Source organism: Ascaphus truei, chromosome 19, assembly GCF_040206685.1.
Source record: "Ascaphus truei isolate aAscTru1 chromosome 19, aAscTru1.hap1, whole genome shotgun sequence".
In the NCBI taxonomy this organism is placed as follows: domain Eukaryota; kingdom Metazoa; phylum Chordata; class Amphibia; order Anura; family Ascaphidae; genus Ascaphus; species Ascaphus truei.
Window position 1 is genome coordinate 29,511,987 of NC_134501.1, and position 26,697 is coordinate 29,538,683.

Sequence of the window (26,697 nt, forward strand, 5' to 3'; positions counted from 1 at the left end):
GACACCATTTCAGTAAGTGTTATTCGTGATATTTTGTAATTCAAGCTGTGTGTGTTCTTTATGTGAATAAATACAATTTATTATATTTCATGCTTTATTCAATCAAAGGATCCAGATAGTAAAGTGTTAATAAGCATGGTCTACCATGACAGGGACCCCATCATCTACAGGGTAATACATGACCGTCTTCTAAGGGGAGATCATGTTCATGGTGAACATAATCAAGAAGGCAATGGAGCGGCCTCCACGTCTGTTTCACGTCTTGGTGAGCCTGCCACGTGATTACCTTCCACATCAGACTCTCTCCCCAGATTTCAGACATTCAAAAACTCTGAAAACTCACTTTTATAAGGAAGCCTATCTGGCAAACCCCTAATATCCTTCCCCCCCCAAGCCTATTTGTACCAGCTGTACGCCGGGACAAAACTCCACACTATCTGACACCCCCTAACAAACACCCACTAAAGCTCAATAGATCTAGGTGTGCAGCAGATCAGGGCCGCTGACAGATTTCCCGAGGCCCAGGAGTAGTGTTACATCCGGCCCCCGTGTCAGCGGTATTCCGAGCTCCCCCTCACCCATTTCACAACTCACGACCCCCTCTATTTCCCCCTTCTTCCCATGTCTTTCTCTCCCCTCCATCTCACTCCCTCTTCCTCACTCACCCCCCTCCCGGCTCGCATATATTTATCTACCCTGCGTCTCACTCTTAGGTCACGCTTATATTCCTGGCGACAGCGACGGACAATTGCGTCAAAACAATTTTATTTAATCCGTCGAGTGCGCCTATAGTAGGCGCGAGTGTGCGACATTGTGACCGAAATCCCTGAAGTCAATGAAAATGTATTTTTTTCAGTGGCCACCGCATGACATCAGCGGGACCGTGAGCGGTTTCAGCCAATGAGGGTGAATTGCTCATGTCCACGCCCCTGCCACACACCCCGGTCACCGTCTCTTGTCCCCTACACTATAGGCAAACAATTGCTGCAGCAACGGATGACGTCACAATGTCGCGTCGCCGTAGCCAGGACTATAAGTGTGGCCTTAGGCTGTGATTATTGTGCCAGCTGCAGGGCGCGTGACTGAATGACGCCACTCACGTGAAACCTGCACTGTAGGCCGGAGGCATCAGGGAGGTGTGGCGGAGGCATCACACGAGCAGTTAGCTCTCGTTGACTACACCGCATTACATGACACTGACGTCACGTGGCCTTCCGCTTGGTGAGATAAATTAATTTGTCTCTCCTGGATTCTGCCTCTCTGACACGCCTCTTCTTGGTCGGACGCACTATGGGCAACTACATTGAAAGCAAGGTACTTTTTTCTGCAGCGATGATTACTCCCTCTTTTCTTCACTCACTGCCTCCCTGAACCTCTCTCTCCTCTCACTCGCCCCCACCTTCCGTCAATTATCTGACTCTTATTCAATCCCCCACCACAAAATACATACCAAACCCCCCATTACATAAAAAAAGACCCCAACCCCCCCCCCCCCTAATACATATAAAAAAAAGTAGACTTACCTTGGGGATGGTCAGTCCAGGCTCGGTAGCTGTGGGGGCCCGGTGGCCGGTGCTGCAAATTGGGGCCGACTTCTGGTCAGGCCAGTCCCGGCGGCCGGGCCCCAGCTCTCCATCAGCTGCAGGCCTCCTCACTCTGTGTCCCACGCTGAGTTTCCAAATTCAGTGCGTACCAGAAGCTGAGGCTTAGCTTACTTCCGGCGCGCTGACATCAGAGGCCAGTTGCGTGCCGTTAGCATTGGAAGCTCTGCGTGGGACACATAGTGAGAAAGAGGTGTGCATTTGATGAAGAGCTGGTGCCAAGCCGCGACCGGCAGCTGGGCCAAAGTTCAGGACCAATTTGCAGTACCGGGCCCCTGCAGTCACGGGCCTGGCACACTTGTTCCTTCATCCCCCCATGTCAAAGCCCCTGCACCTGACCATACTCCATCCTGATGTATACTCCATCCCTCAACGAGCGGCCATTTTACCTTTTGCTTCCATGCTGCCCCTTATTCCCTCAAGACAATCGGAGGCCAACTCCAGTTCTCAAGGGCCACCATTAGGTCAGGTTTAAAGGATATCCCTGGTTTGGCACAAGTGGCTCAATCAAAGACTGAGTCACTGATTTAGCCTCCTGTGCTGACGCAGGGATATCCTTAAAACCTGACCTGTTGAGGACTGGAGTTGGCCACCACTGCTCTAGAGTGTAAGCTCTCAGGACGAGGGCCCTCATTACCTTCTGTATCTGTTAGTGCACGTCTGTCCTTACCTGTATGTCATTCAGTTTATGGAATTTACATCTCTCTGCACCCGCATTGTACCGCGCTACGGAATATGTTGGCGCTTTTCAAAGAAACGATAATAATAGACACTTCAGGAATGCAGAGAACAAAGTAGCAAACTTGATCCCTCCCCCCCCCCTGTCAGCAAAGGAATCAAAACTATTAGAGAAGTGTCCCCCCCCCCCTTTTTTTATGCGTCAGTACCTTACCTTAGAGATTTTTATGACCTGCCTGGCTTCGGATGTGGAAACCGGATCATACATACCCAAAACAGCAACATCGCAAGTTCTGTGCAAGAGAGAAAGACGTGGAAATACCATCGTTAATACCAAGGTCACAGCATGAGGGTATTAGAGAGTATGGGTGGCGCCGGAGTATCAATAGGTTTTGATATTTTCAAACCTTGAGTATCACAACCTCCTCCAAATAACATAGGGAGAGACACATGTGCTCAAAAAGGAGCACACCTGAGATACCGGATAAATATTCATTTTTTAACTAGATTATTTAGACTTAACTGTGACTGTCACACAGTAGCACAAAGTATTTTGGGTCGGACTAATTGGTTACCCTCTAATTACCCTCTAACATGTATGTATGTATTCATCCAGCATGCCAGTCATTTAGGAGGATAGGGGTTAATTTATTACACCCTTAGTCCAAATTACTATGGCCAACAGATGCTATGTGGGGTTTCAAACTGTGTGCTACAAAGGACTCAAGTGTTTCCTTACATTAGGAATCAGGCTCCAAAAATATCTAATAAATGACTTCTGTGCCACAGTTATTGCCCTAGATTGCTTGCAGGTACCTTGAATTACCTGCAATAGCACACCACTCTATTGCAAGAATGATGATTCTCTATTATTAAAGCTTCCCACATCGATGACGTAACTTTGTTACAGCATTTAGTTACCAGATTATGTATTTATGTATTTTTGTATGTATGTATGTATGTATGTATGTATGTATGTATGTATGTATGTACTGTATGTATGTACAGTATGTAGTTAAGTTATGGTGGGTAAAAAAAGTGACAAAAACCCTCCACAGCAAAGCAAATATTACTGTATGCTCATTTGTATGTCTTAGACAGGTCTGCAACCCCGCCTTTCACCATTTTCACCCAGCATACAGCACTTCCACTGCAGCAAGGAATTCTGGGAAATGACATGCAAATGAGCACACAGTGTCACCTTTTACTTCAAAACCATAAACATGGTTCCCTATAGGCTTAAGCTTGCTGCATGGTCACAGCTTTGAGCACAGCCAGGGTTAAGATGCATTTCCAGCAAACCCACCCACACACAGACAGTTTCGACCTTAATACGTCTCCTCAGTGTGGGGTTGGTTATACTGGCTAGGGACACGTAATTATGGTTTGAGTTTCTTGTTCCTTGCCTCCCTCATGATTCTCCTGTATGTCTTATGTATAGGTGTTTTCAGACTTGAGTATACAGGCTATTTGAAGTGTGCCTCTTTAGGCCTTATATTTCTGGCTTTTTCACATGTTTATGCACTGCAGTATTAGACACTACCTTAGAGATTCCTTAGGGAGAGCTTGCTATGACATTTTTGTGATTTAACCATTTGGCCACGGCCACTTCTTGCTTTTTTAGCTCTTTTGTCTGTATTCAGTACACTACATTGTCAGGGACATTTCAGCACACTATCTGTCTGATTTGAGATGGTTCTTTTCCTATTGTGGAATTGATTTTGGAGGTTTGTGTCAAGACTTACGTACAAGGGATCCATGCCTTGTTTTAAACTTTTCTCTGCCCTTTCTTTTATTTGTGTTTTGTGACAGCTATTCAATAAAGATGTTTTGATATATGTACTACTACGGTATACTAGAGTGCTTTGTTGTGGGGCTTTTTTGCTCTTTCTCTCATAACATATATATATATATATATATATATATATATATATATATATATATATATATATATATATGTAGAGGTATCAGTACCGTGTTAGCCGAGCTTCAATAATCAAAAAATAAATAGATGATACCGTTCTGTGGCTAACGAAATGCTTTTATTTGTGCGAGCTTTCGAGATACACTGATCTCTTCTTCCGGCGATGTTACAATGAATGAAGCAAGGATTACTTAAAAACAGTGTCTCTTGGAATGTTATCTGTGCTGGTCCTTCCCCCGATGTGGATGTGTTTTATGGCTAGAGGTGTCAAAGGGTTACTGAAAGCAAGTGAAGAAAGAGTGTGTATGTGTATCAGTGTGAATAAGAATGAATGGAGAGCCCACAGTATAAACAGTGCTCTACACAAGGTGTGTGTGGAGTGAGAGGGGATATAAATGGTGTGGGTGGGTGTGGAAATGTGAGAGAAATGTGAGAGTTTGTAGCACAACTAAAAGTGTGTGTGGATACTATGTGGTCCCTATTGGTGTATAGGGATGGAAAAATCTTTCTGTCCACCTGTCTTCAGCGTGTGGAATATTTGTGTAGAGGCTGGTAACATCCATTGTTACCAGCAACATTTGAGTTGTATCAAATGTAATATTACCCAGTTGGCTGATGAAGTCAGTGGTATCCTTAACATACGATCTCATTTTGGCCACCATAACAGGAAGTCCACATACTGGGATATAGGGTGGCATAGGGATCCCATCGCCGCTATGATAGGTCTACCTGGTGGCTTGTGAATAGATTTATGTACTTTTGGGAGCACATAAATAACTGGTACCACTGGATGACTCTGTACCAAAAAGGATCCAATTTCTTCAGAAATCCAGGAATTATTGACTCCCAATTGGATAATGGAGTCAATCTCACATTTGTAGATAATCGTGGGATCACCCTTAAGTTTATTGTAATAATGAGGGTCCCCAAGTTGTCGCATGACCTCAGACCTATAGTCGACATAATTCAAAATGACAATACCCCCACCTTTGTCGGCCAGTTTGATTATTATATCATTATTAGCTTGTAATGTTTTGATGGCTTGTCTTTCATCAGTTGAGAGATTAGAAAAACTCCTTTTGTAATTCTTAATATGGTGTCTAGTGTCACTACCAAGTAGACCCATAAAGGTCGTAATACTGTGATTGGAAACCACTGGGTCAAATGTACTTTTGCTCTTAAATTTGTAGTCAACCTTGTTGGATGGAAGGATGTTGCAGTGTGCTGTCTCAGTCCTAGAAAAAAAAGGCTTTCAAGCGTAATTGCCGATCAAGTTTAAATAAGTCAATTTCCCAATTGAATGGGTTTTGGCAATTAGTTGGAACATATGAGAGGCCTTTGTCAAGGACACTTATCTCAGTCGATGGGAAGAAAGATTGAAAATTACCTCCACCTTGGGCATCCTCTCCCCCTCTTTGACTCCCGATCCAGGTACCTTGAGCTTCCTGCCACCTCGCCTGATCGTTCTCCCATGTCTGAGTCCGGTATAGGTGGTTTGTGTGCCATTCCAGTGCTGGCTCCTAAAAAAGGCTCCCTTGATGTATTTTCGGAGGCGTCAGATGCGTATGTGTCCCTGGTAATATAACCTGTGGGTGTCTTTTGAGATTTTTTTTGAGCGCGAGTAAGTTCTCCTATACCCACCACGACCAGTACCAGATTCACTAAGCCCAAGAAGCCATCTATAGACACGTTTATCCTGGTAGTCATTTTTCACCTGCTTTCATTTCTCCCGCTTAAATGTGGTGAGAGTATCACGATAGGAATCAAGTGTTGTTTGTATCTTATCCGTCCAATTTGTGGACGTACAGTATCTGAAGCCAGTGTGTCCCCATGTTTGTCTGTAATGATTGCTATTTCATTCTTTAAACGTAATATTTCTTTACTAGATTGTTCGATCACTAAAATCATGAGGTCAAAGGAGCACTTGTTAAGAATTCCCACCCATTTTTTGCAAAATTCGGTGTCAGTGCGACCAATGGTAGGTTGGTTCTTAATTCAAAAGCCCCTAGGGATAAGTTTTTCTCTGTGATAGTGCGACAGAGTCACCTGAACTGACTGCACATGGCTCCATAGCGGTTTTTGGATATATTTATTTATTTTCAGTTACTCACTGATACACTCGCGCCGCGCATGCGCGATGGTGTTGCCTTTTTGCCTCATTGGCTCCATGGCTACTTGTGACACATTGTTATACTTTTGCCCTCCAGCAGTGGTCGCATATATGACGTTAACACCAGATTTGGCTAGTGAGTGTCTGCAGCTGTTTAGTGTTGTGATTCAACCTATCAGGACTCTGTTTGCTACTTGGTGGTGGGTATGTATGTTTGTCTTCACTATGTTTAGAGCACTCCCTTGAGAAAGGTCCTGTTTCTAGGACCGAAATGTCGGTGAATGTGCCTGTTTTCTAATACACCTCTTTTATGATACTACTGAGTGTGCTGTCTCTTCCTTGATTTGTGGCCCTGGGATTCTGGATCTGCCTGGTAAGGAGCATATATATATATATATATATATATATATAAATATATATATATATATATATATATATATATATATATTTATATGAAAGAAAAAAGAAAAGAAAACAGGCGCACACCTAGTGCATTAAAGTTTAACAATAATTTTATGGAACATTTCAAATCAGACAAATGCCCTGAAGAAGTCATCATCGATGACGAAACGCGTAGGGCGTGGCTAGAGCAGAGCAGACATTTGTCCCACTGAGAGCAGACCGAGAGGAACACAGCTTGTGGGAGGCTCAGCAAAGCAGATCATTGGACACATCGGTTGGCTTGATTGGTGGTGCAGCAGCTAGAGGCAGTCAGGAGAGGCCTCGGTTTCCTGGAGGGACTTCCGTTTTGTGCGGGACACCAGACCGGGTGAGCGTCACTTCCGGTAGAAGGAGACCGCGCACGAGAGGACACCATTACAGGCTCGAACGGCACCACTGGCTTATGAGGGACAATCTCATAACTGCTTTCTAATAACGCTATACTTGTGAGTGGGCATTTGTCTGATTTTAAATGTTCCATAAAATTATTGTTAAACTTTAATGCACTAGGTGTGCGCCTGTTTTCTTTTCTTTTTTCTTTCATAGGTATTCCTAGGGAGTTGTGATCCCTTATAAACGGGCTGCCTATACCTGGATGCATTCACTTGGAACAGGACTCTGTGACTTTTAAGGTTTTTCTAAAGTTTTTAATAGTTTTTTGGAAAAAGTTTTTATTTTCATTTTTTCATATTTTTTATATTTTTCATTTTTCTAGATATTTTTTGTATTACAACATATATTTTTATTTTTTCCAGAAGCATTTTTTAACAATTTTGTCATGTACACTTTGTATTAAAGTTATTACACATTTTATCTTAGAATCACATAGGGTTTTTTAATTATAATATTCCACTTTAGCCACCCCATAGGTTGTATCAACGCAGTTGGCTACTTATTCACAGTTAGGCAGGTTGTTGCATTAGGCGCTCCTTTATTATTTCTGTTTTGTTTTGATATATATTTATATATATATATATATACTGTCGCGGCCGAGTTTATTTGAGCATTTGCCCGGTCTCGGCCGCGACAGTAACCTCTCCTCGGAGGAGAGGGCCCGCCGATCGGGGCTTCCCCCTCTCCTCTCCGGGTCCCCCGGAACGTCCCACCGCCGTCCTCACTTCCGCGGGACACCAGGGCTCCCTCGGGGAGCCCTGGGCACGCGTACAGGCGGCACAGGCACCCGATGACGCGGGGAATGAGCCGCACTCAAATAAAGTGTGCCGCCTGTGTGTGTGTGTGTATATATATATATATATATATATATATATATATATATATGTGTATGTATATATATGTATATATGTATATATGTATGTATATATATATATATATATATATAGCAGTTTTAAAGAACCACAAGCACTCCGTCTGGATCAACAAATACTGGGTGCAAATCCTATAAAAAGAATGTAGGCAATACGATACCGCATCAAGATGAAATATCAGAGGCAGCACTCCAAATGGTAATCAAAATATTGTATTGAATCAACAAGACATCATTCCAACGTTTCGGTCCTCAAACGGGACCTTTATCAAGGTGATGTGATTTACAGAGTGAGAACGAACACACATATATACCTAAAAACCCATTAAGTGTACAGGTGCAAGAAATAATGAACTTAATCGCAATCCTGCGAGACTGGAGGAATTGCCAGGACAACACTGGAGGCAGCTGCAGACACATCTGAGCATGTGCGGAGTCTCTGTGTTCCAAGTGGAGCCAGAACCAACTAGCCGCCATACAGATCAGCAGTGAGGAGAGGATCTTGATATCCTACATGCCTGTTATATCTGCTACTTTGTAAGTAGCCTTTAGCGCATTCTGAAGAATACAAGCATACTTCACCATATTTTGCTTCTTTTTTATTATTTCAGATTCATCTTCATTGGTTTCGTCCATATGCTATTAATTCTTCCCTGATACTTTGCAACAGTTTTCACTTATCACTAGTTGCACCTGTTTTTTCTCTCCTGTCTATATTTCCATTAATATTGTGTATAGTATTAACACATTGGCAGCATTTAATGGTACATTGTCTGATTAAAGTGTTTTAATTGCGCACTTAGTTATTCTATATTATATATATAATGTACTAGCTGAGAGACCCGGCGTTGCCCGGGATGTAAATGCGTAATAGGTAGTATTATTTATAAATCGTGGAACAATAGGTGAGTATTTGTTGTAAAGGTTGGATAATAATGTTGAAAAGAAAGATGGAATTAAATGTAATACGATGTTGTTTAAAAATGGTTTATTGTAACCACACCACAGTACAATGTATATTTTGGTGACATAACAGATGTAAAAATGTGAGGCGTGTGTCCTGCTAGGGTGTGAGGCAGCGGGAGGCGCGTGGGTTGTGAGTGCTGTCTGTGAGTGGGGGTCCTGCTAGGGTGTGAGGTGGTGGGTGGCGCGTGGGTTGTGAGTGCTGTCTGTGAGTGGGGGTCCTGCTAGGGTGTGAGGTGGCGGGTGGCACATGGGTTGTGAGTGCTGTCTGTGAGTGGGGTCCTGCTAGGGTGTGAGGCGGCAGGTGTCGCGTGGGTTGTGAGTGCTCTCTGTGAGTGGGGGTCCTGCTAGGGTGTGAGGCGGTGGGTCAGTGATGTCGGTGCGTAGGGGCGGGAGGCAGCAGGTGTGTGTGGCGGCAGGTATAGGTCGTGTGTGGCGGGAGTCTGTTGATTGCATGCAGCGGCTGTGAGGCGGTGGGTGAAAAGCAGAGGCGGGCGGAGTAAGGGCGGGTGAAAGGCAGAAGCGGGGAGGCAGGCGAAGATTGGTGGGAAGGGGGGGAAGGGTGTGGGAGGGGGGTGGGATGGGGGAAGGGTGTGGGAGGGGGGAAAGGTGTGGGAGGGGGGGAAGGGTGTGGGAGGGGGGAAAGGTGTGGGAGGGGAGGAGGGAAAGGGGAGGAGGGGGAGGGAAAGGGGAGGAGGGGGAGGGAAAGGGGAGGAGGGGGAGGGAAAGGGGAGGAGGGGGGAGCGGAGGAGGGGGAGGGAGGGAGGGGAGGGGAGAAGGGAGGAGGGGGGAGGGGGGAGGGGAGGAGGGGGAAGGGGAGGGGGAGGGGGGGAGGGGGAGGGGGGAGGGGGAGGGGGGAGGGGGAGGGGAGGAGGGGGGGAAGGGAGGAGGGAGGAGGGGAGAGGGAGGAGGGGAGAGAAGGGAGGAGGGGAGGATGGGGGAGGGGGGAGGGGAGAAAGGGAGCGGGGGGGAGAGAAAGGGGAGCGGGGGGGGAGAGAAAGGGGAGCGGGGGGGGAGAAAGGGGAGCGCGGGGGAGGAGAAAGGGGAGCGGGGGGGGAGAAAGGGGAGCGGGGGGGGAGAAAGGGGAGCGGGGGGGGAGAAAGGGGAGCGGGGGGGGAGAAAGGGGGAGCGGGGGGGGAGAAAGGGGAGCGGGGGGGAGAAAGGGGAGCGGGGGGGGAGAAAGGGGAGCGGGGGGGGAGAAAGGAGAGCGAGGGGGGGAGAAAGGGGAGCGGGGGGGAGAAAGGGGAGCGGGGGGGGGGAGAAAGGGGAGCGGGGGGGGAGAAAGGGGAGCGGGGGGGGAGAAAGGGGAGCGGGGGGGAGAAAGGGGAGCGGGGGGGAGAAAGGGGAGGGGGGGGAGAAAGGGGAGCGGGGGGGGGGGAGAAAGGGGAGCGGGGGGGGGAGAAAGGGGAGCGGGGGGGGAGAAAGGGGAGCGGGGGGGGAGAAAGGGGAGCGGGGGGGGAGAAAGGGGAGCGGGGGGGGAGAAAGGGGGAGGGGGGGAGAAAGGGGAGCGGGGGGGGGGAGAAAGGGGAGCGGGGGGGGAGAAAGGGGAGCGGGGGGGGAGAAAGGGGAGCGGGGGGGAGAAAGGGGAGCGGGGGGGGGAGAAAGGGGGAGCGGGGGGGAGAAAGGGGAGCGGGGGGGGAGAAAGGGGAGCGGGGGGGGGAGAAAGGGGAGCGGGGGGGGGAGAAAGGGGAGCGGGGGGGGGAGAAAGGGGTGCGGGGGGGGGGAGAAAGGGGAGCGGGGGGGAGAAAGGGGAGCGGGGGGGGAGAAAGGGGAGCGGGGGGGGGAGAAAGGGGAGCGGGGGGGGGAGAAAGGGGAGCGGGGGGGGAGAAAGGGGAGCGGGGGGGGGAGAAAGGGGAGCGGGGGGGGGGAGAAAGGGGAGTGGGGGGCGGAGAAAGGGGAGCGGGGGGGGGAGAAAGGGGAGCGGGGGGGGAGAAAGGGGAGCGGGGGGGGGAGAAAGGGGAGCGGGGGGGGGGAGAAAGGGGGTGCGGGGGGGGGGGAGAAAGGGGAGGGGAGAAAGGGGAGGGGAGAAAGGGGAGCGGGGGGGGAGAAAGGGGGAGCGGGGGGGGAGAAAGGGGAGCGGGGGGGTGGAGAAAGGGTAGCGGGGGGGGAGAAAGAGGAGCAGGGGGGAGAAAGGGGAGTGTGGGGGGAGAAAGGGGAGCGGGGGGGGAGAAAGGGGGGAGTGGGGGGGGGGAGCAATGGGAGCAGGGGGGGGAGCAATGGGAGCAGGGGGGGAGAAAGGGGGAGCGGGGGGGGGAGAAAGGGGAGCGGGGGGGGGAGAAAGGGGAGCGGGGGGGGGGGAGAAAGGGGAGCGGGGGGGGGGGAGAAAGGGGAGCGGGTGGGGGGGAGAAAGGGGGAGCGGGGGGGGGAGAAAAGGGAGCGGGGGGGGAGAAAGGGGAGCGGGGGGGGGAGAGCCGGCGTTGGCCGTGAGTTACATTTAGCGCTAGGAAAAGGGGGGGGGGAGAGGGGGGAAAAGGAGGGGAGGGGGACGGGGGGAAAGGAGGGGAGGGGGACGGGGGAAAAGGAGGGGGGGGGGGACAGTGGACAGGAGGGGGGGGACAGTGGACAGGAGGGGGGGGACAGTGGCTGGGGGGAGGGGGGGGGGGACAGTGGCCAGGGGGAGGGGGGGGACAGTGGAAAGGACAGTGGACAGGAGGGGATGGGAGGTGGGGGAGAGTGGACAGGGGGGGGACAGGTGAAAGGACAGTGGACAGGAGGGGATGGGAGGAGGAGAGTGGACAGGAATGGGGGGGAGTGGAAAGGGGGGGGGAGTGGACAGGAGTGGGGGGGGAGTGGACAGGAGTGGGGGGAGAGTGGACAGGGGGGGGGAGAGTGGACAGGAGGGGGGGTTAAAGTGGACAGGAGGGAGGGTGACAGTGGACAGGAGGGGGGGGTGACAGTGGCCAGGAGGGGGGGGAGAGTGGACAGGAGGGGGGTGACAGTGGACAGGAGGGTGGGTGACAGTGGACAGGAGGGGGGGCAGTGGACAGGAGGGGGGGCAGTGGACAGGAGGGGGGTTGGTTTGGTTTAAAATTGACGGGTCCCTCCTCTCCACTCCCCCTGTATCTTTCTCCGCTCCTGACCCCCTCACCCCCCCCCCCCATGTGTAGCTCCGGTCCCCACTCTACAGTGTCTGAGACACAGTGTAACACACACACACGCACACAGACACACACACACTCACACACACACACACACACACTCTCACACACACTCACCTCTCCTTCTGGCCGCCGCCATGTTAGTTAGTCCGCGAGGGAGGAAGGGGTCCTACCTTCCGCCGCCATCTTAGGTGCCGCGTGGCAGCGGTAGGCTGCCCTGGCCAATGCCTGTCCCCGCGCCAGGGAGGTGAGCGGGAGGTGAGGGAAGGTGAGCGGGAGGTGAGCGTGAGGTGAGGGGAGGTGAGGGGAGGTGAGGGGAGGTGAGCGGGAGGTGAGGGAAGGTGAGCGGGAGGTGAGGGGAGGTGAGCGGGAGGTGAGGGGTGGTGAGGGGAGGTGAGCGGGAGGTGGGTGGAGGGAGCGGGAGGTGAGTGGAGGCAGCGGCAGGCTGCCCTGCCCACTGCCTGTCCCTGCACCGGGGAGGTGAGTGAAGCGGGAGGTGAGTAGAGGGAGCGGGAGGTGAGTGGAGGCAGCGGCAGGCTGCCCTGCCCACTGCCTGTCCCCGCGCCGGGGAGGGAGTTGAGCGGGAGGTAGGTGAGTGGAGAGGGAGGTGAATGGAGAGGGAGGTGAATGGAGCGGGAGGTGGAGGCAGTTGAGCGGGAGGGAGGTGAGTGGAGAGGGAGGTGAGTGGAGCGGGAAGTGGAGGGAGGTGAGTGGAGAGGGAGGTGAGTGTGACGGGGGGGAGAGGACAGAGAGAGAGGTGTGTGTGTGTGTGTGTGTGTCTCCCTGTGTGTCCTTTGGCCCATCACTCCGCCTCAGGCCAATGAGAGGTGTGCGGGGGCGGGCGGGCCAAGGGACCAATGAGATTGCCGCTAGGGACGCAGACATACAGTGCTTTCAGAAATATATAGTAGATATACTCTGATATTTATGGGGCAAAAATACACTATTAAATACAATCAAGGGAAACAGATCTATCCATCGGTTACCCAATATTCAGAGATATTTTCCATGCTTGGCTCCTGTAATCACATAGGTTCATCCTCCATGTTTTATTTTTACATTTAATATATCTATTTGTTTGTATATTGAACAATATTCAATGTTATGTATTGAGTTATTAAAGTTGTGTTCTAAATGTTTTCCTATGACATTAATACGTCCACAAATATTGTTTTGTTTGTGGCTCCAGCAATAAACCATTGCGCCTGACTTTAGTAGGCATGTTCCAACTCTAAAAGGGATGATTTTCTCTGTCTCTGTGACAGGGTGAATAAACGTCACCAGCACTATGCCTGGCAGACCTATGTTTAAGTCTGTAGTGCAGCAGTGACCGGGTTAACATTCAGCTGGGAAGGGCTTGTCAATTAGTCTGGTCCCAGCTGCCTCATCAAGGAGCTTTAAAAAACCCAGGCTGCACACACATGCAGCCTGTCTGAACCAGTGAGATACTGAAGTGCTGAGGGAGAACTACTGCTAAGGTCTGTCTTCACTATGCTATTTTGATGCACTGTATTGCTATACTGTTACCCTGGACTTTGAACAGCCCCTGTTGGGAAAGGGCAAAGCCCCGCTCAGGACTTATTTTCTGTTTGTTCTATATGCTGAAAAGAAGCTGTTTTATTTTTGTGTGCCATATTTTTAAGGCTCAATAAATAAGCCTTTTCAAGAAACCCACGTGTGGTTGCATGTACCCTGCAACAGTCTCTAAATCAAAGTACAGTTCATCACTATGATTCCCTAGGCAACACCCTGATATAAAGAATCATTTAAAGGGTACCACATTAATAAAAGGCAATCCAGGAAGAGCAAAGACTCCCCTCTGTTACTGTGCAACACTAACATCAGCACCTGCAGCTTTGTAACAAAGAAACAGCCCTGATTCAGTGCTACGGTATGGGATTCTTTCTGTTTCATTAAAATTCTCTTACAGTTTTTCTGCAGATACAATGTGGCCCATATTCACAAAACGGTGATAAGAGTTAGCATTTATATGAATGGAGGGAAAGACGCTAAATATTAGCCCCCTTTGGTGCATCTGGACCTGTGTTTGATGCAGATTTCTAGGCAAAGGGAGAGCAGCAAAAGAGAGTCCGAAAAATGATGCACTTAGTTGCAGAATTGAATAGCTGATTATAATACGTGTGGCATGCAATTTCACTCCACCAATTTCTTTGTCACGCAAAGATCTAATCTCACACATCCCCAGGCAGGTTTGAAATACTCACAGGATAGGGCAGTGAGCGGCCGTGATGATCCAGTTAGGGTTGATGAGAGATCCACCACAGATATGGGGTCCAAGGTGGTACTGTTAATCAAACATCAAAATGAATGGAAGTTGGTGTATTGCTTACCTGCATTCTCACCTATTGCAGGGTTGGGCAACTCCAGTCCTCAAGGGCCAACAATAGATCAAGTTTTAAGGATATCCCTGCTTCAGCAAAGGTGGATCAATCAGTGGCTCAGTCAATGACTGCACCACCTGTGCAGAACCAGGGATATCCTGAAAAACAACCTGCTGGTGGCCCTGGTCAACTAGAGTTGGCCACCCCATATTGGATCGGGATCTATAAGGAGGAGTGGCTGGAGTAATTTACTAATACTACAGTTAAAGAAACATTCCCTGATAATACCCCCCTCGCCTCCCTCACCCTCCCTGGATTAAGAGCGGTGAGCCTGTTCCCTATAAGTGTCTAGCCGTCAATCATGGGCTAGCAATATGGTGTCCAGGGTCAGGACTTGACCCCCCGCTGACCGGGTTTGTAGCTCGTGGCTATATTTGGTTTGTACGTGTCCGTGCGGATGGGAGTTGGGATCCCGCCGCTGACTAACCTAACATTTCTCAATCTGCGCCATCAGCGGCAAAAAATAACCAAATGTAAATCACTTTGGTCGCGTCGTGTCAAATACCTGCTTCATGCAATATAAATCCACACAGTATGATGTGTATTTTTTTTTGCTCTGCTTACAGTATGTAGCGCACTTTCCCGCGCCCCGTGGGACATATGGCGGCTACTGTGTATATGGTGCATTACCTGCGGCTCACAGGAGGCCTTGGCCATCGCTGCAGGGAGCCTGGGGTATGCCCGATCCGTTGGGTGACAGCGCATCCACCTCTACGGGACCATACTATGTGGGATAACCCCATTACAGGACCCCATGCAATAAAACACACGCTGATAAGAATAAGGCTACGCTTATAGTGCCGGCGACGCGATGGTCAGGCTACAGTCGCTGGAAAATCAAATAGAGATGACTTCCGGCGATCGCGACCAATCCGTCGCTCTGTCGCACCATTGCGTCATTTTTACTATAAGTGCACGCATCGGTGGCAACGAATTGTTTTGCCGTGACGTCGCGTCGCTGTCGCCGGCACTATTAGCGCAATAAGTTTTACTGCATGCAGAAGAATAATAACAATATACAGTCCCAGCAAGTAGGCTACACATGGCTGTACCCTTCAGTACCCTCCAACACCGTGTCCACACCTGGTGAGATAGTGCCCTAAAGTTCTGAGGGGCCCTTGGGCACCCAACCACCTTGGTGTCCACAAGAAGCAACCCACCCAAGTGTGTGAGAAAGCGCTGCCCCCAATTAACGTCTGTATAGTTGGTGCACTTGTTGGTACCTGCTGGGTACTCCAGCATCCGGTAGAGCTGACTGTAGATAAAGGCCGTACGGTCCCACGCCATCGTCTTCCACGACGAGTCTGCCTCCACGTTGGTTGGTGTCCAGCAGGAGTGTCCCACCTTTATAGTCTCTCTCTCAGTATGGTGGTCTGGTCCCAGACCACCAGATCGCCAGTTCGCCGCCGCGTCCTGACTGTATCCCTCAACCTGGTACTATAGGGGCCATGTCCCTAACGGATGGGCTGGTCCTTGTTGCAACCACAAGCTAAGGGGAGTCGGGCGTAGCTGGGGCCTAAGGGGGTCTTTGTCCTAGAGCAGAGGTCACAGACGCCCTCCACATACACACCCTACCCCTTCCTTGTCCCAGCTCCGATTGGCGTGCTCCAAGCGTAGGCAATTTATCTATTCTCTAGAGCAGGAGAATCCAGCCGCGCCATTGGCTGTTGCAGCCCGTGTGATCAGTCGCCCCAGCGCATCCAGGGGGCTGTAGTCCATTGCGGGTCTATTCACCTAATTGCCGCCTCACGCGCCTACACTGCACAGGAGCGGCATCTTGCACATGCGCGATCGCAACCAAGATGGCGGCGCACTGCAAGAAGAGCCGCCAGTAGCCTCTGACGACCAAGTCAGCTGCTACAACTTCCCTATGCTCTCCCCCAACCTCCCTGACAGGCACAGCTGCAGCCAGAGGTTGGGGGCAGACGGGGGACCCAGGCTTTACTCTCCCTTTGGTGAAAAACCCAACTTCCCCGCTTGGGCACATAACTATAACCATACAAAGCGTTATATAATAAAAAATGCAGTGTCATGGGTACAACTTAACACATGAATCGGCTTTGCATCAAGTTTTACATCTCGGTAAACATGACAATGACCGACTTGTGGCCTCATGCTATAAGCAGCGATAAGCCCCTTATCGCCAGCTTATAGCCAAAAAAGCCTACAGAGATTTAGTAAGCCCAGATAAGATGGCGATAAGAGCAAAAATCGCCGGGGTTTGTTCCTGGGAAAAAAAATCTGCCAAACGCGTGGCGATAAATGGCTTATCACCATCTTCTCAAACTCGGTCAATTTTAGTAGCCCCGATCAGCTTATCGAGGCTGATCGCCGCTCTAGAATGGAGATTTCCTCTCCAAATCGTCCCGCAACAAAAAGTTGTCAGGAAGGTGGTGAGAAGCTGCCGATAAGCGGCGAGACGGCACTTAGAAAAAAAAAGAATTTTTCCTGCATCGGATTGATGCCGGGAGACTCCGGATCTGATACCCATTAATATCAGCACCGCAGACCCCCAGCATGAATCCGATGCACGAAAAATGCATTTACAGACAACTTCATTACCTTAGCGGCTAGCCGCTAAGGCAATGAAGGGCTTTACTAGCAGTGCCATGCTTTTTGTGTGTAGCGAGGGTGGGTGAAGGTGGTATTTGGGCCTTGGTGGGTGTTTAGGCTTTGCTGGTGGACTTAAACATAGCGGTTAATATCGCTAAGGTAATGAAGGGGCTAACCCCTCCCGCTATCCACCCGGCAGGCATAAACACCCATCCTTGCGGTTAATACCCCCTTCACCCACCACCACTAACCACAATACAAACAAATACACACAACAGCCCTACTAGCACCTCCTGACCACCAAGAACCATTACAATATTTAATAAACAACAATGCACAACCCACCCCCTGTACCCCAACATAAAAGCATAATTTATTTTTTTAACACACAAGATTAATACTACAGGCCGGTGGGGGTCCCCGGGTGGTCCCCATGGGAGTTCGCAGGCCCCACAGGGCACTCTGGGGGGTTCCGACGGGTGTCTGGGGGCCCTCGGTGGTCCCTGCTAGGCTCCGTGGGCCTCCAGGTGGTCCTCGTTGGTGTACGTGGGCCCCATGTCCTCCGATGCCAGCAAAAATAGATAAAAAAATACAATCTAATGGCCCCAAAGCCCTTAATCACCTTCGTGGTTAATAACCTCTATAGTTATTAAAGGGTTAACTCACACTCCCCCATTATGCACCCGGGAGGCCTAACCACCCACCCCAGACCCACTATTCCCACCCTGTACCCATTGAGTGGCATAGTAGTACATCATACCCATATAATATGTAGCAGTCGGTGGTCACACTAATACAAAAGCATGTACTATAAACAGGCACAGATTAATACATTAGCAGTCAATGGGCAATGAAAAACATAAAAAAAATTAAAATCCAATCAACAAACTGGGCCCATTACCTGTAGCTCTCTCGGGAGGTGCCCATTGATTTCTGGTTGCCCTTTGAGAGTGTCCCTCCATACGTTCCTCTGTGGTTTTGTTCACTGTCTCTTCAACTTCTTCCGATCCCTCCGGCTCACCGTCCAGTGGTGTAGCCTCTATTTCAGACGCTCCTCCTTCTCTTACCGTGCACCCTAAAACTGGAACAACCTACCAGAGACTCTCACATCCACCACCAGTTTAAATTCTTTCAAAACTAAGGCTGTCTCACATTTTAATCTTGTCTGTAACTGTTACATACGCCTATAATATACTGTATATTATCTCTAACTGTGCATGCAATGTATTGTATATAATGTATACTCTGTTCATTTATGTAACTGTATTTTTAACCATGTATTATTTGTCATATTAACTATGTCCAGGACATACTTGAAAACGAGATGTAACGCTCAATTTATTACTTCCTGGTATATTTGTAAATAAATAAATACATTTCTGGCTCATCATTTCCCACTTGTGGGATAGGCAGTAGATGATTCCAGTGCCAGACCCTTACCCGTCCATCCGCAACTTTTATGCGGTAGACTGGGAGGCCTGGCATCTACGACTCGACCTCGAACAATCCGTTTCACCAACGGTTGGCCAATTTATGTTTCCCGGGATCCCGAGGTTACAGAGAAGAACTGAGTCTCCAGGGTGAATTTCCCGGGGAGGGACCTTATGGTCATTTCGCCTTTTGTTGTTAGCATTCATCTGAGAGGAAGAGGTTTCTGCTAGTTGATAGGCCTGCTGCAGGCTTTCTTGGAGCTGTGGTACATATCGGAAGTGCGTTGTGTTGGATACCCCGTCGGTTGATACCCTTAGACGCACGTCTACCAGCAGCCAGGTTTCTCGCCCAAACATAAGGATGTAGGGAGAGAATCCCGTGGACTCGTGGCGGGTACAGTTGTTAGCATGTACCAATGCTTCCGCATGCTTGATCCTCTCACATTTCTGAGCACCTTTCAGGGTACCGAGCATATCGAGGAGCGTTCTGTTAAACCTCTCCGGTAGAGCATCTCCCTCCGGATGGTAAGGGGTCATTCGGGACTTGGTGATGCTAAGCAAGTTTAGTAATTCTCTGATGAGTTTACTCCCTTGGTCTGAATGTTGGCAGTTGTGTAGGCCATAGTGCTATAACTATCGCTCCCAAAGGATCTTCGCCACCGTGATGGCATTCTTGTCTTTGGTGGGGAAGGCTTGGGCATAGCGGGTTTAATGATCTGTGAGGACAAGCTCATTGCCGATGCCTCGGCCGCCTGGTTCAATACACAGGAAATTCATGAACACCAAGTCCATGGGACCCAAGCTCTTCATGTGAGCCAATGGTGCGGTTCTGGTGGGCAGGGTCTTTTGTTGGATGCACTGTGAGCATCGTCAGCAGTGTCATTCTACTGATTCTCACATCCGTGGCCAAAGGAACCGGTCTCGTATTACACCAAAGGTTTTCTCTACATAAAGATAGCCATGTTCATCATGCAGTGATCTCAGGACCATATGTTGCAGGTTCCTGGGCAGGACTAGTTGCCTTCTATCTGGGTGGTTATGGTACTGTACCACCCAATAGAGTAACAAGTTATTGATTTCAAATTTTTCTACGTCTCACATTAATATGGTGACCATGTCGCTGGGGCACGTTTCAGTAGTGCAGGCTTGTTTTGCTTTACAGCCTGGTGGATAATGCCAGCCACTGGATCCCCTATTTGATATTGCACTAGATCCTTCCACGCGATGAACTTGTCTGGGGTTATATTCATCCTCTCTGGATAACAATAGGTGGCAGAATTGGCCTTGGATTGGCATGTCAAGGAATCCGCGACCCTCAGTTTTGAGAAGGCCACTTTATCTGTTGAGCAAATAGCTCGTATCCCTGGTCCAGGGATCTCCTCCCAGAGGTTATCGTCTGGGGTGGGATCCAGTCCCGGTCTTCTGTATAGAGCATCGGCTCCAATGTTCAGGGGCCGCGGTTTGTACTTCAGTGTGAACCGGTAGTTTGACATTGCCGCCAGCCATATATGGATGGTGGCGTCCAGTTTCCCGGACGTCAGTACTGTATGTACGTCAACGGATTGTTATTCGTCCGTACATCGAAGGCGACACAGTACAGGAAATCATGGAGTTTGTCCACGATTGCCCACTTGAGATCGAGGAATTCCAACTTGTGAACAGGATAATTCTGCTCGCTGGGGGTCAAACTGTGACTGATGTAGGCCACTGGTCGGAGGCCAGCTGGCTACTTCTGGTGCAAGACTGCACCTAGGCCGTTGAGGCTCACATCTACTTGGGGAATGTAGGGCTGCACGGGGTCTGCGTACACCAGAACAAGCGCCTCCGTTAGGCTCCTTTTCAGGCTGTTGAATGCTATTTCACAGGCGGCCGTCCTCTTGTCGCCAAATGGTGTTCACGCGGTGGGGTGGCTTTTCGCCTGATATCCTCGGGGTATATTTTGAGAAGGTTAAGGACCTTTGCTTGGCTGGAGTACCCCTCCACAAAACGGCGATCGTAGCCACAGAAGCCTAGGAATGAGCGTAGTTCCACGTCATTCTATGGTCTTGGCCAGTTCACCGCGGCTTCAATTTTTTCAGGATTAGTGGCAATTCCATCCGCAGATACTATGGGTCCCACATAGCTCACAGACGTGTGACAGAATAAGCATTTGTTTAAGGACAGCTTTCAGCATCCTGGCCCAGCCGATCCAGCAGGCGTTCCTCATGTTCCTCCAGAGTCTTACCGAAGACGATGATATGGTCCAGGTAGACCAAGCATTCCTGTGTATTCATATCACTGATATTTTTTCCATCAGACGCTGGAACGTTGCTGGAGCTCCATAAATGCCTTGGGTCATACGGGTGAACTGAAGCCCAGTGGACACATGAACGTTGTCTTCTCATGATTTTCTGCACTCATAGGTACCTGGTAGTACCCAGATCTCAGGTCCAGTACGCTGAACCATTGGCTCCTCGACAGCGCGTTAAGAAGTTCTTCGCGGAAAGGTATATTGGTCAGGTATGGTCGATTATTCAGGCTCCGATAATCCACAAACAGGCAGACCAACCTGGTACGCAATGTGAACAGTGAACAGCTGGAACACAATGGTCACCTGGAACCCAGTGTCCATTAAAATGGATGCGTATATGCCGTCCATGAGGACACATATGATGGCAGCCGATCCTATGCGATGGTAAGCGTCTGATGGAGGTTTGTCATTCGGGTTTGGCGCTGGTGCGCTCTCTGCGGGTGGGGAGGTTGTTTCTGCTTTGTGAACTTTGCAGATCATGAACTTGGGATGGGTCATCCTATTTGGGGTTTGTTTTTTTCCTTTTCTGGACATTCCTGTGAGAAGTGACACTTCTGGCCACAGCTGAAGCAGATGGTGCCACTTAGGCCCAAGTGGGCACTATAGGTAGATGATACTCTCCCAGATGTCCTGGACTTGGCTGGAGGCGACTTGGGAGGAGAATCTTCCTCAGTGCTATATGTCTCTGTGACCTTCTGAGCTGACGCCCCCTTGGATTCACCCTTGAGGGGCTCTTTGGTCTTTTTAGGGGCATGAAAGTGTAGCTGGACTTTGTGCTTTCTGATTTGCCGCATTAAGTCCATGTAGCTAGGGGGTGCTGCGGTGGCAGGAGCGCCTCGCATCAGGAGGACTATTGGGTGTAAGGGTAGTGATCCTTTTAGCAGTTGTTTGAACCGGTACTGGTCCACCACTGCAACCGAAAAGATACTCTTAGAGAGCAGCGTCCACAGGGATAGTTGGAGCCTGCGGACAAATGTGGACAATTCCTCTCCCTTGGTTGAGGAGTTCCACCAACTCGTGAGCGGTGACTTCTCCCTCTGTGTCTCGGTTCATCCGTACCAGTTGAGCTGTCGGTGGTCAGAGGATTCCGACCAGCTGCTGGCTCGAAAGCCTCAGAGCAGGACCCCTCTTCAAGCACGAGAAGAGTATGCTATTCTCAAACCCTTCTTTCCCCAAGGGTGTGGGCATTATCCCGGAGAAGGCCTTGAGCTTTCTGTAATTTTGCGACTGCGAAGACATGGTTAGGGCCTCCACGAGTTGCGGTAGGTTCCGCCACTTGGTGACTATCATTTTCAGGCCTTGGGCTAGGGGCCTGCGTAGAACTTCTCACCTGCCGGGTGTCTCTGGTACAACACTTGAGGTGAAGGTTACCCTGGGTAAGGGTAAGTCTGCCCGGACTGGTGTACTTGCGGCCATCCATCTTCCCGGCTGTAGGGAGATATGGACGCTTCTGCATAATAGGTGACTGCTGAGGAGGTCCCCAAAGTGGACACTGTTGAGGACATGGGTAGCCCCGGATATATGAGGGGGTAACTCTCAGGCAATACCTGTGATGGACTTAGGACCTGAGGAGCATCCTCCAAGCATATTTCTTGCTTGGTTGCCAGTAGAACGGCACTTTAGTGATAGGCATTGTCATATTTGCGGCCTAGGAGCCTGGTGTTGGCCTGACCCGGAGATTTTCTCATGTGGTTGCGCACATCAACCATAGTCATGACGGGGGGACGCCTCCCACGGTGACAACGTGGCGCTGGAGTACATGACATTCGAGGGCCCAGTCGTGGACCTCTTGCTGCGAGAGTACACACATGGTGGGGTTCTGATTGGCTTACTAATTTGACTGTTGAGTAGGGCACCCCAGGTCTGAGATCTCAGCGTCGCCTCCAATTGTAGCGCACTTTCCCCCATCCCCTGGGACATATGGCGGCTACTATGTATATGGTGCGTTACCTGCATCTCACAGGAGGCCTGCGCCTCCGCTGCTGGGAGCTTGGGGAGTGCCCGATCCGTTGGGTGACAGCACCTCCACCTGTATGGGATCCTACTATGTGGGATAACCCTGTTACAGGCCCCCATGCAATAAAACACATGCTGATAAGAATTACAGTTTTACTGCATGCAGAAGAATAATAACAATATACAGTCCCACCAACTAGGCCACTCATGGCCATACCCTCCAACACCGTGTCCACACCTGGCAAGATAGTCCCCCAAGGTACTGAGGGGGCATGGGGCACCCAACCACCCTGGTGTCCACAAGTAGCAACCTATCCAAGTATGTGAGACAGCACTGCCCACAATTAATGTGTGTACTGTATAGTTGGTGCACTTGTTAGTACCTACCCAGTACTCCAGCACCTGGTAGAGCCGACTGTAGATAAGGGTTGTCTGGTCCCACGCCATCGTCATCCTTGAGGAGTCCACCTCCGCGTAGGGTGGTGTCAAGCAGGAGTGTCCCACCTTAATAGTCTCACACTAAGTATGGTGGTCTATTCCCAGACAACCAGATCGCCAGTTCGCCGCCGTGTCCTGGCTGTATCCCTCAACCTGGTACTATAGGGGCCATGTCCCTAACAGATGGGCTGGTCCCTCTCACAACCACAAGCTGAGGGGAGACAGGGTCTAGCTGGGGCCTAATGGGGTCTTTGGCCTAGTTCAGGGTTCACACACACACCCTACCTCTACACATACACACCATACCCCTTGCTCGTCCCAGCTCCAACTGGCATGCTCCAAGCGTGTGCAATGTATCTATTCTCTACAGCAGGAGAATCCGGCTGCGCCATTGGCTGTTGCAGCCCTGTGATCAGTCGCCCCAGTGCATCCTGTGGGCTGTAGTTGCATGCGGGTCTGTTCTCCTAATGGCCGTCTCGCGCGCCTACACTACACAGGTGCGGCATCTTACGCATGCGTGATCGCAACTAAGATGGCGGGTGCCTGCAAGTAGCGACCGGGTCGCCTGCAGCAACTTCCATACACTCTCCCCCAACCTCCCTGAAAGGCACAGCTGCAACCAGAGGTAGTGGGCAGACAGGGGACCAGGGGGGGCCCCAGGCTATTCTTATATAACTGCTGTTCCCACATTGTACCATATCACTATAATTAATAATAATATTTGGCATATCCCTGTATACCTTTCCCTTGTAAAACGATGTCTCGCCCGTCCATAAAGGTATCTAGTGTATCGGTTTCCGTGGGCGTTACATGCCACGTTTAGAAGAATATATAGGGTTCCTACCTGTAGGGACACCTGCCACGGCCACGACCCCGACACGGCGTTCTGACCATTCACAATCCTGGCGTGCCCAGAAATAAATGGTTTAATGGCTGGGACACCGCAGCCTGAGAAAGGAGAAAACAAATCGCATTATTGTAAAATATATCGTCGTCTTCTCAGATGCATTTTCTTTTGTGTGACGTTGTTTTTATGCAGCACCCGGACACCTTGATGCATGGCACCCACTATATAGACAAGTCTCCCCCGCTGAAAACGGGTGTTATGGGTCCAAGTTCTGGTGGTTCTTTAGATATGGGAGAAGTGTGAATATGTTGTATACGGGAAGGAGAGATGTGTGAAGAAGGGAAAGCCCTGTACGTTAGAATTGTATATATGAGCAAATATTATACGAGTCCCGTGGCCCAGGGGTGTATGACCGCTTTGGGCAGTGGGCAAATTTCTGGGAGTCGCCAAAGGACTCCAGGAGTGTTAATCTTCTGATTGAAATTACAGAAACTAACTTGCTTTACAGCAGCAGCAGCAGCAGCGTGTCTATCCCTCTGTCTCTCTCCCCCCATGTCTCTTTTCCATGTCTCTCTCCCTCTACATCTTCCACCCTCCTTCCATATCTCTCTACTTTTGTGTCTCCCTCCTAGTCTTCATACCTCCATATCTCCCTCCCTGCCCATGTCTCTCTCCCTCTGTGTCTCTCTCCCTCCGTGTCTCATTCCCTCTGTGTCTCTCTCCCTCCATGTCTCTCCCTCCATGTCTCTCTCCCTCCTTGTCTCTCTCCCTCCTTGTCTCTCTCCCTCCGTGTCTCTCTCCCTCTGTGTCTCCCTCCGTGTCTCTCTCCCTCCGTGTCTCTTTTCCTCCGTGTCTCTTTTCCTCCATGTCTCTTTTCCTCCATGTCTCTTTTCCTCCATGTCTCTTTTCCTCCATGTCTCTTTTCCTCCATGTCTCTTTCCCTCCCTGTCTCTTTCCCTCCCTGTCTCTTTCCCTCCCTGTCTCTTTCCCTCCCTGTCTCTTTCCCTCCCTGTCTCTTTCCCTCCCTGTCTGCTTCACTCCGTATCTCCCTCCCTCTGTCTCTCCTTTGTGTCTCTCTCCCTGCCCGGGTCTCCCTCCCTGCCTGGGTCTCTCTCCCTGCCGGGTCTCCCTCCCTGCCCGGGTCTCCCTCCCTGCCCGGGTCTCTCACCCTGCCGGGTCTCCCTCCCTGCCCGGGTCTCCCTCCCTGCCCGGGTCTCCCTCCCTGCCCGGGTCTCCCTCCGTGTCTCCTTCCCTCCGTTTCTCCCACCCTCTTTCTATCCCTCGATCCGTTTCTCCCTAACTCCGTGTCTCCCTCTGTGTCTCCCTCCATCTGTGTCTCCCAACCTCTGTGTCTCCCTCCCTCCGTGTCTCCCTCTGTGTCTCCCTCTCTCCATGTCTCCCTCCGTGTCTCCCTCCCTCCGTGTCTCCCTCCCTCTGTGTCTCCCTCCCTCCGTGTCTCCCTCCCTCCGTGTCTCCCTCCCTCCTATTCTTCCTCCCTCCGTGTCCCCTCCGTGTCTCCCTCCCTCCGTGTCTCCCCAGGAGTCTCTCTGGCTCCAGACAGCCTGGATGATACCATAGATAACCAAATATGGGCATATCCATATTCTAACCTATCCATATTTGGGCATCTACAACATCATCCAGACGGACTGGAGCCAGAGATACTGCTGGGAGACAGGGAGGTCGGGAGACAGAGACAGGGAGGGAGACAAGTTTCAGTCAGAAGGTTAACGCTGCGGGGTCCCATGTCCCATTCTGAAGTAAAGACTCAGCAGAGTTAATCCTCTATAATTTTTTCGGGGGACGTGCAGGGAAGGGGTGGGGGGCTGTCTCTGTGTCTCTCTCCGTGTCTCTCTCGCTCCGTGTCTCCCTCTGTGTCTCCCCAGCAGTCTCTCTGGCTCCGACAGCCTAGATGATGCCGCAGATGCCCAAATTTGGGCATATCCATTTTCTGACCTATCCATATTTGGGCATCTACAACATCACCCAGGCTGACTGAGCCAGAGAGACTGCTGAGAGACCAGAGGGGGAGAGACACAAAGGGAGGGAAACATGGAGGGAGAGAGACACAGACACGGAGACATGGAGGGAGAAAAGTTTCAGTCAGAAGATTGACGAGGTAGGGACCCCACAGAGTTAATCCTCTAAAAAAACAATTGAGGGCCATGTGTGTGTGTGTGTGTGGGGGGGGGGAAATAGGGGGGGGGGGTTGAGGGGGGAGGGGGTATTGCATAGTGGACATTTAAATTTAGGGGTTGCAGCAAAAAAAAAAAAAATGGCGCACCCCTGCCCTAGACGTTATCAACACATCTAGAGTAAATGTATGAAATACTAATGGTTTCTTTGCACTTACCATAGTCAGCCCTAGTGATGGCAACGCAAGTCAGGAGCCAAAAGAGAGTCATGTTCCTTCCTCACCTCTGTGTCTCACATATACCAGGGGACTCTGGGAGGCTTCTTATACTTTCAGGTGACTAATCAGTGCTCAGCTCTATATTTAGAGCCCCTATGAGTGAGGCACATACCTCATCTTCCCATAAGGTTTTTCCTCAATAACAATGAGAGAGCTCATAGAAGCTGCACCAATGTCTTGGCTAAAACCCTACATGGAAAGATACTGTAACACATAATTGCCCAAAGCTGCTTCAAGCGAGAAACTCCCTTAGGTTTTGCTTACTTGATAAAATACAAGGAAGAATGTT

General features: G+C 50.4%; 1 protein-coding gene across 2 annotated transcripts in view; it reads right to left on the bottom strand.

Moving 5' to 3' along the window:
* The window catches only part of LOC142470113 (chymotrypsinogen A-like), a 68,947-nt gene extending 42,452 nt beyond the window's left edge, over positions 1–26,495 (bottom strand). The window contains exons 1-4 of one of the 2 annotated variants that reach the window (XM_075577053.1): positions 26,349–26,484; positions 23,993–24,096; positions 14,305–14,384; positions 2,494–2,572 (exon numbers count right to left, since the gene is read on the bottom strand). In XM_075577053.1, the coding sequence (XP_075433168.1) occupies positions 2,494–2,572; positions 14,305–14,384; positions 23,993–24,096; positions 26,349–26,400 (315 nt within the window). In that variant the 5' untranslated portion in view covers positions 26,401–26,484. Of the gene's footprint in view, positions 1–2,493; positions 2,573–14,304; positions 14,385–23,992; positions 24,097–26,348 lie in introns of both variants that reach the window. The other variant, XM_075577054.1, reaches the window with a different exon arrangement.
* Between the last annotated feature and the right edge of the window lie 202 nt (positions 26,496–26,697).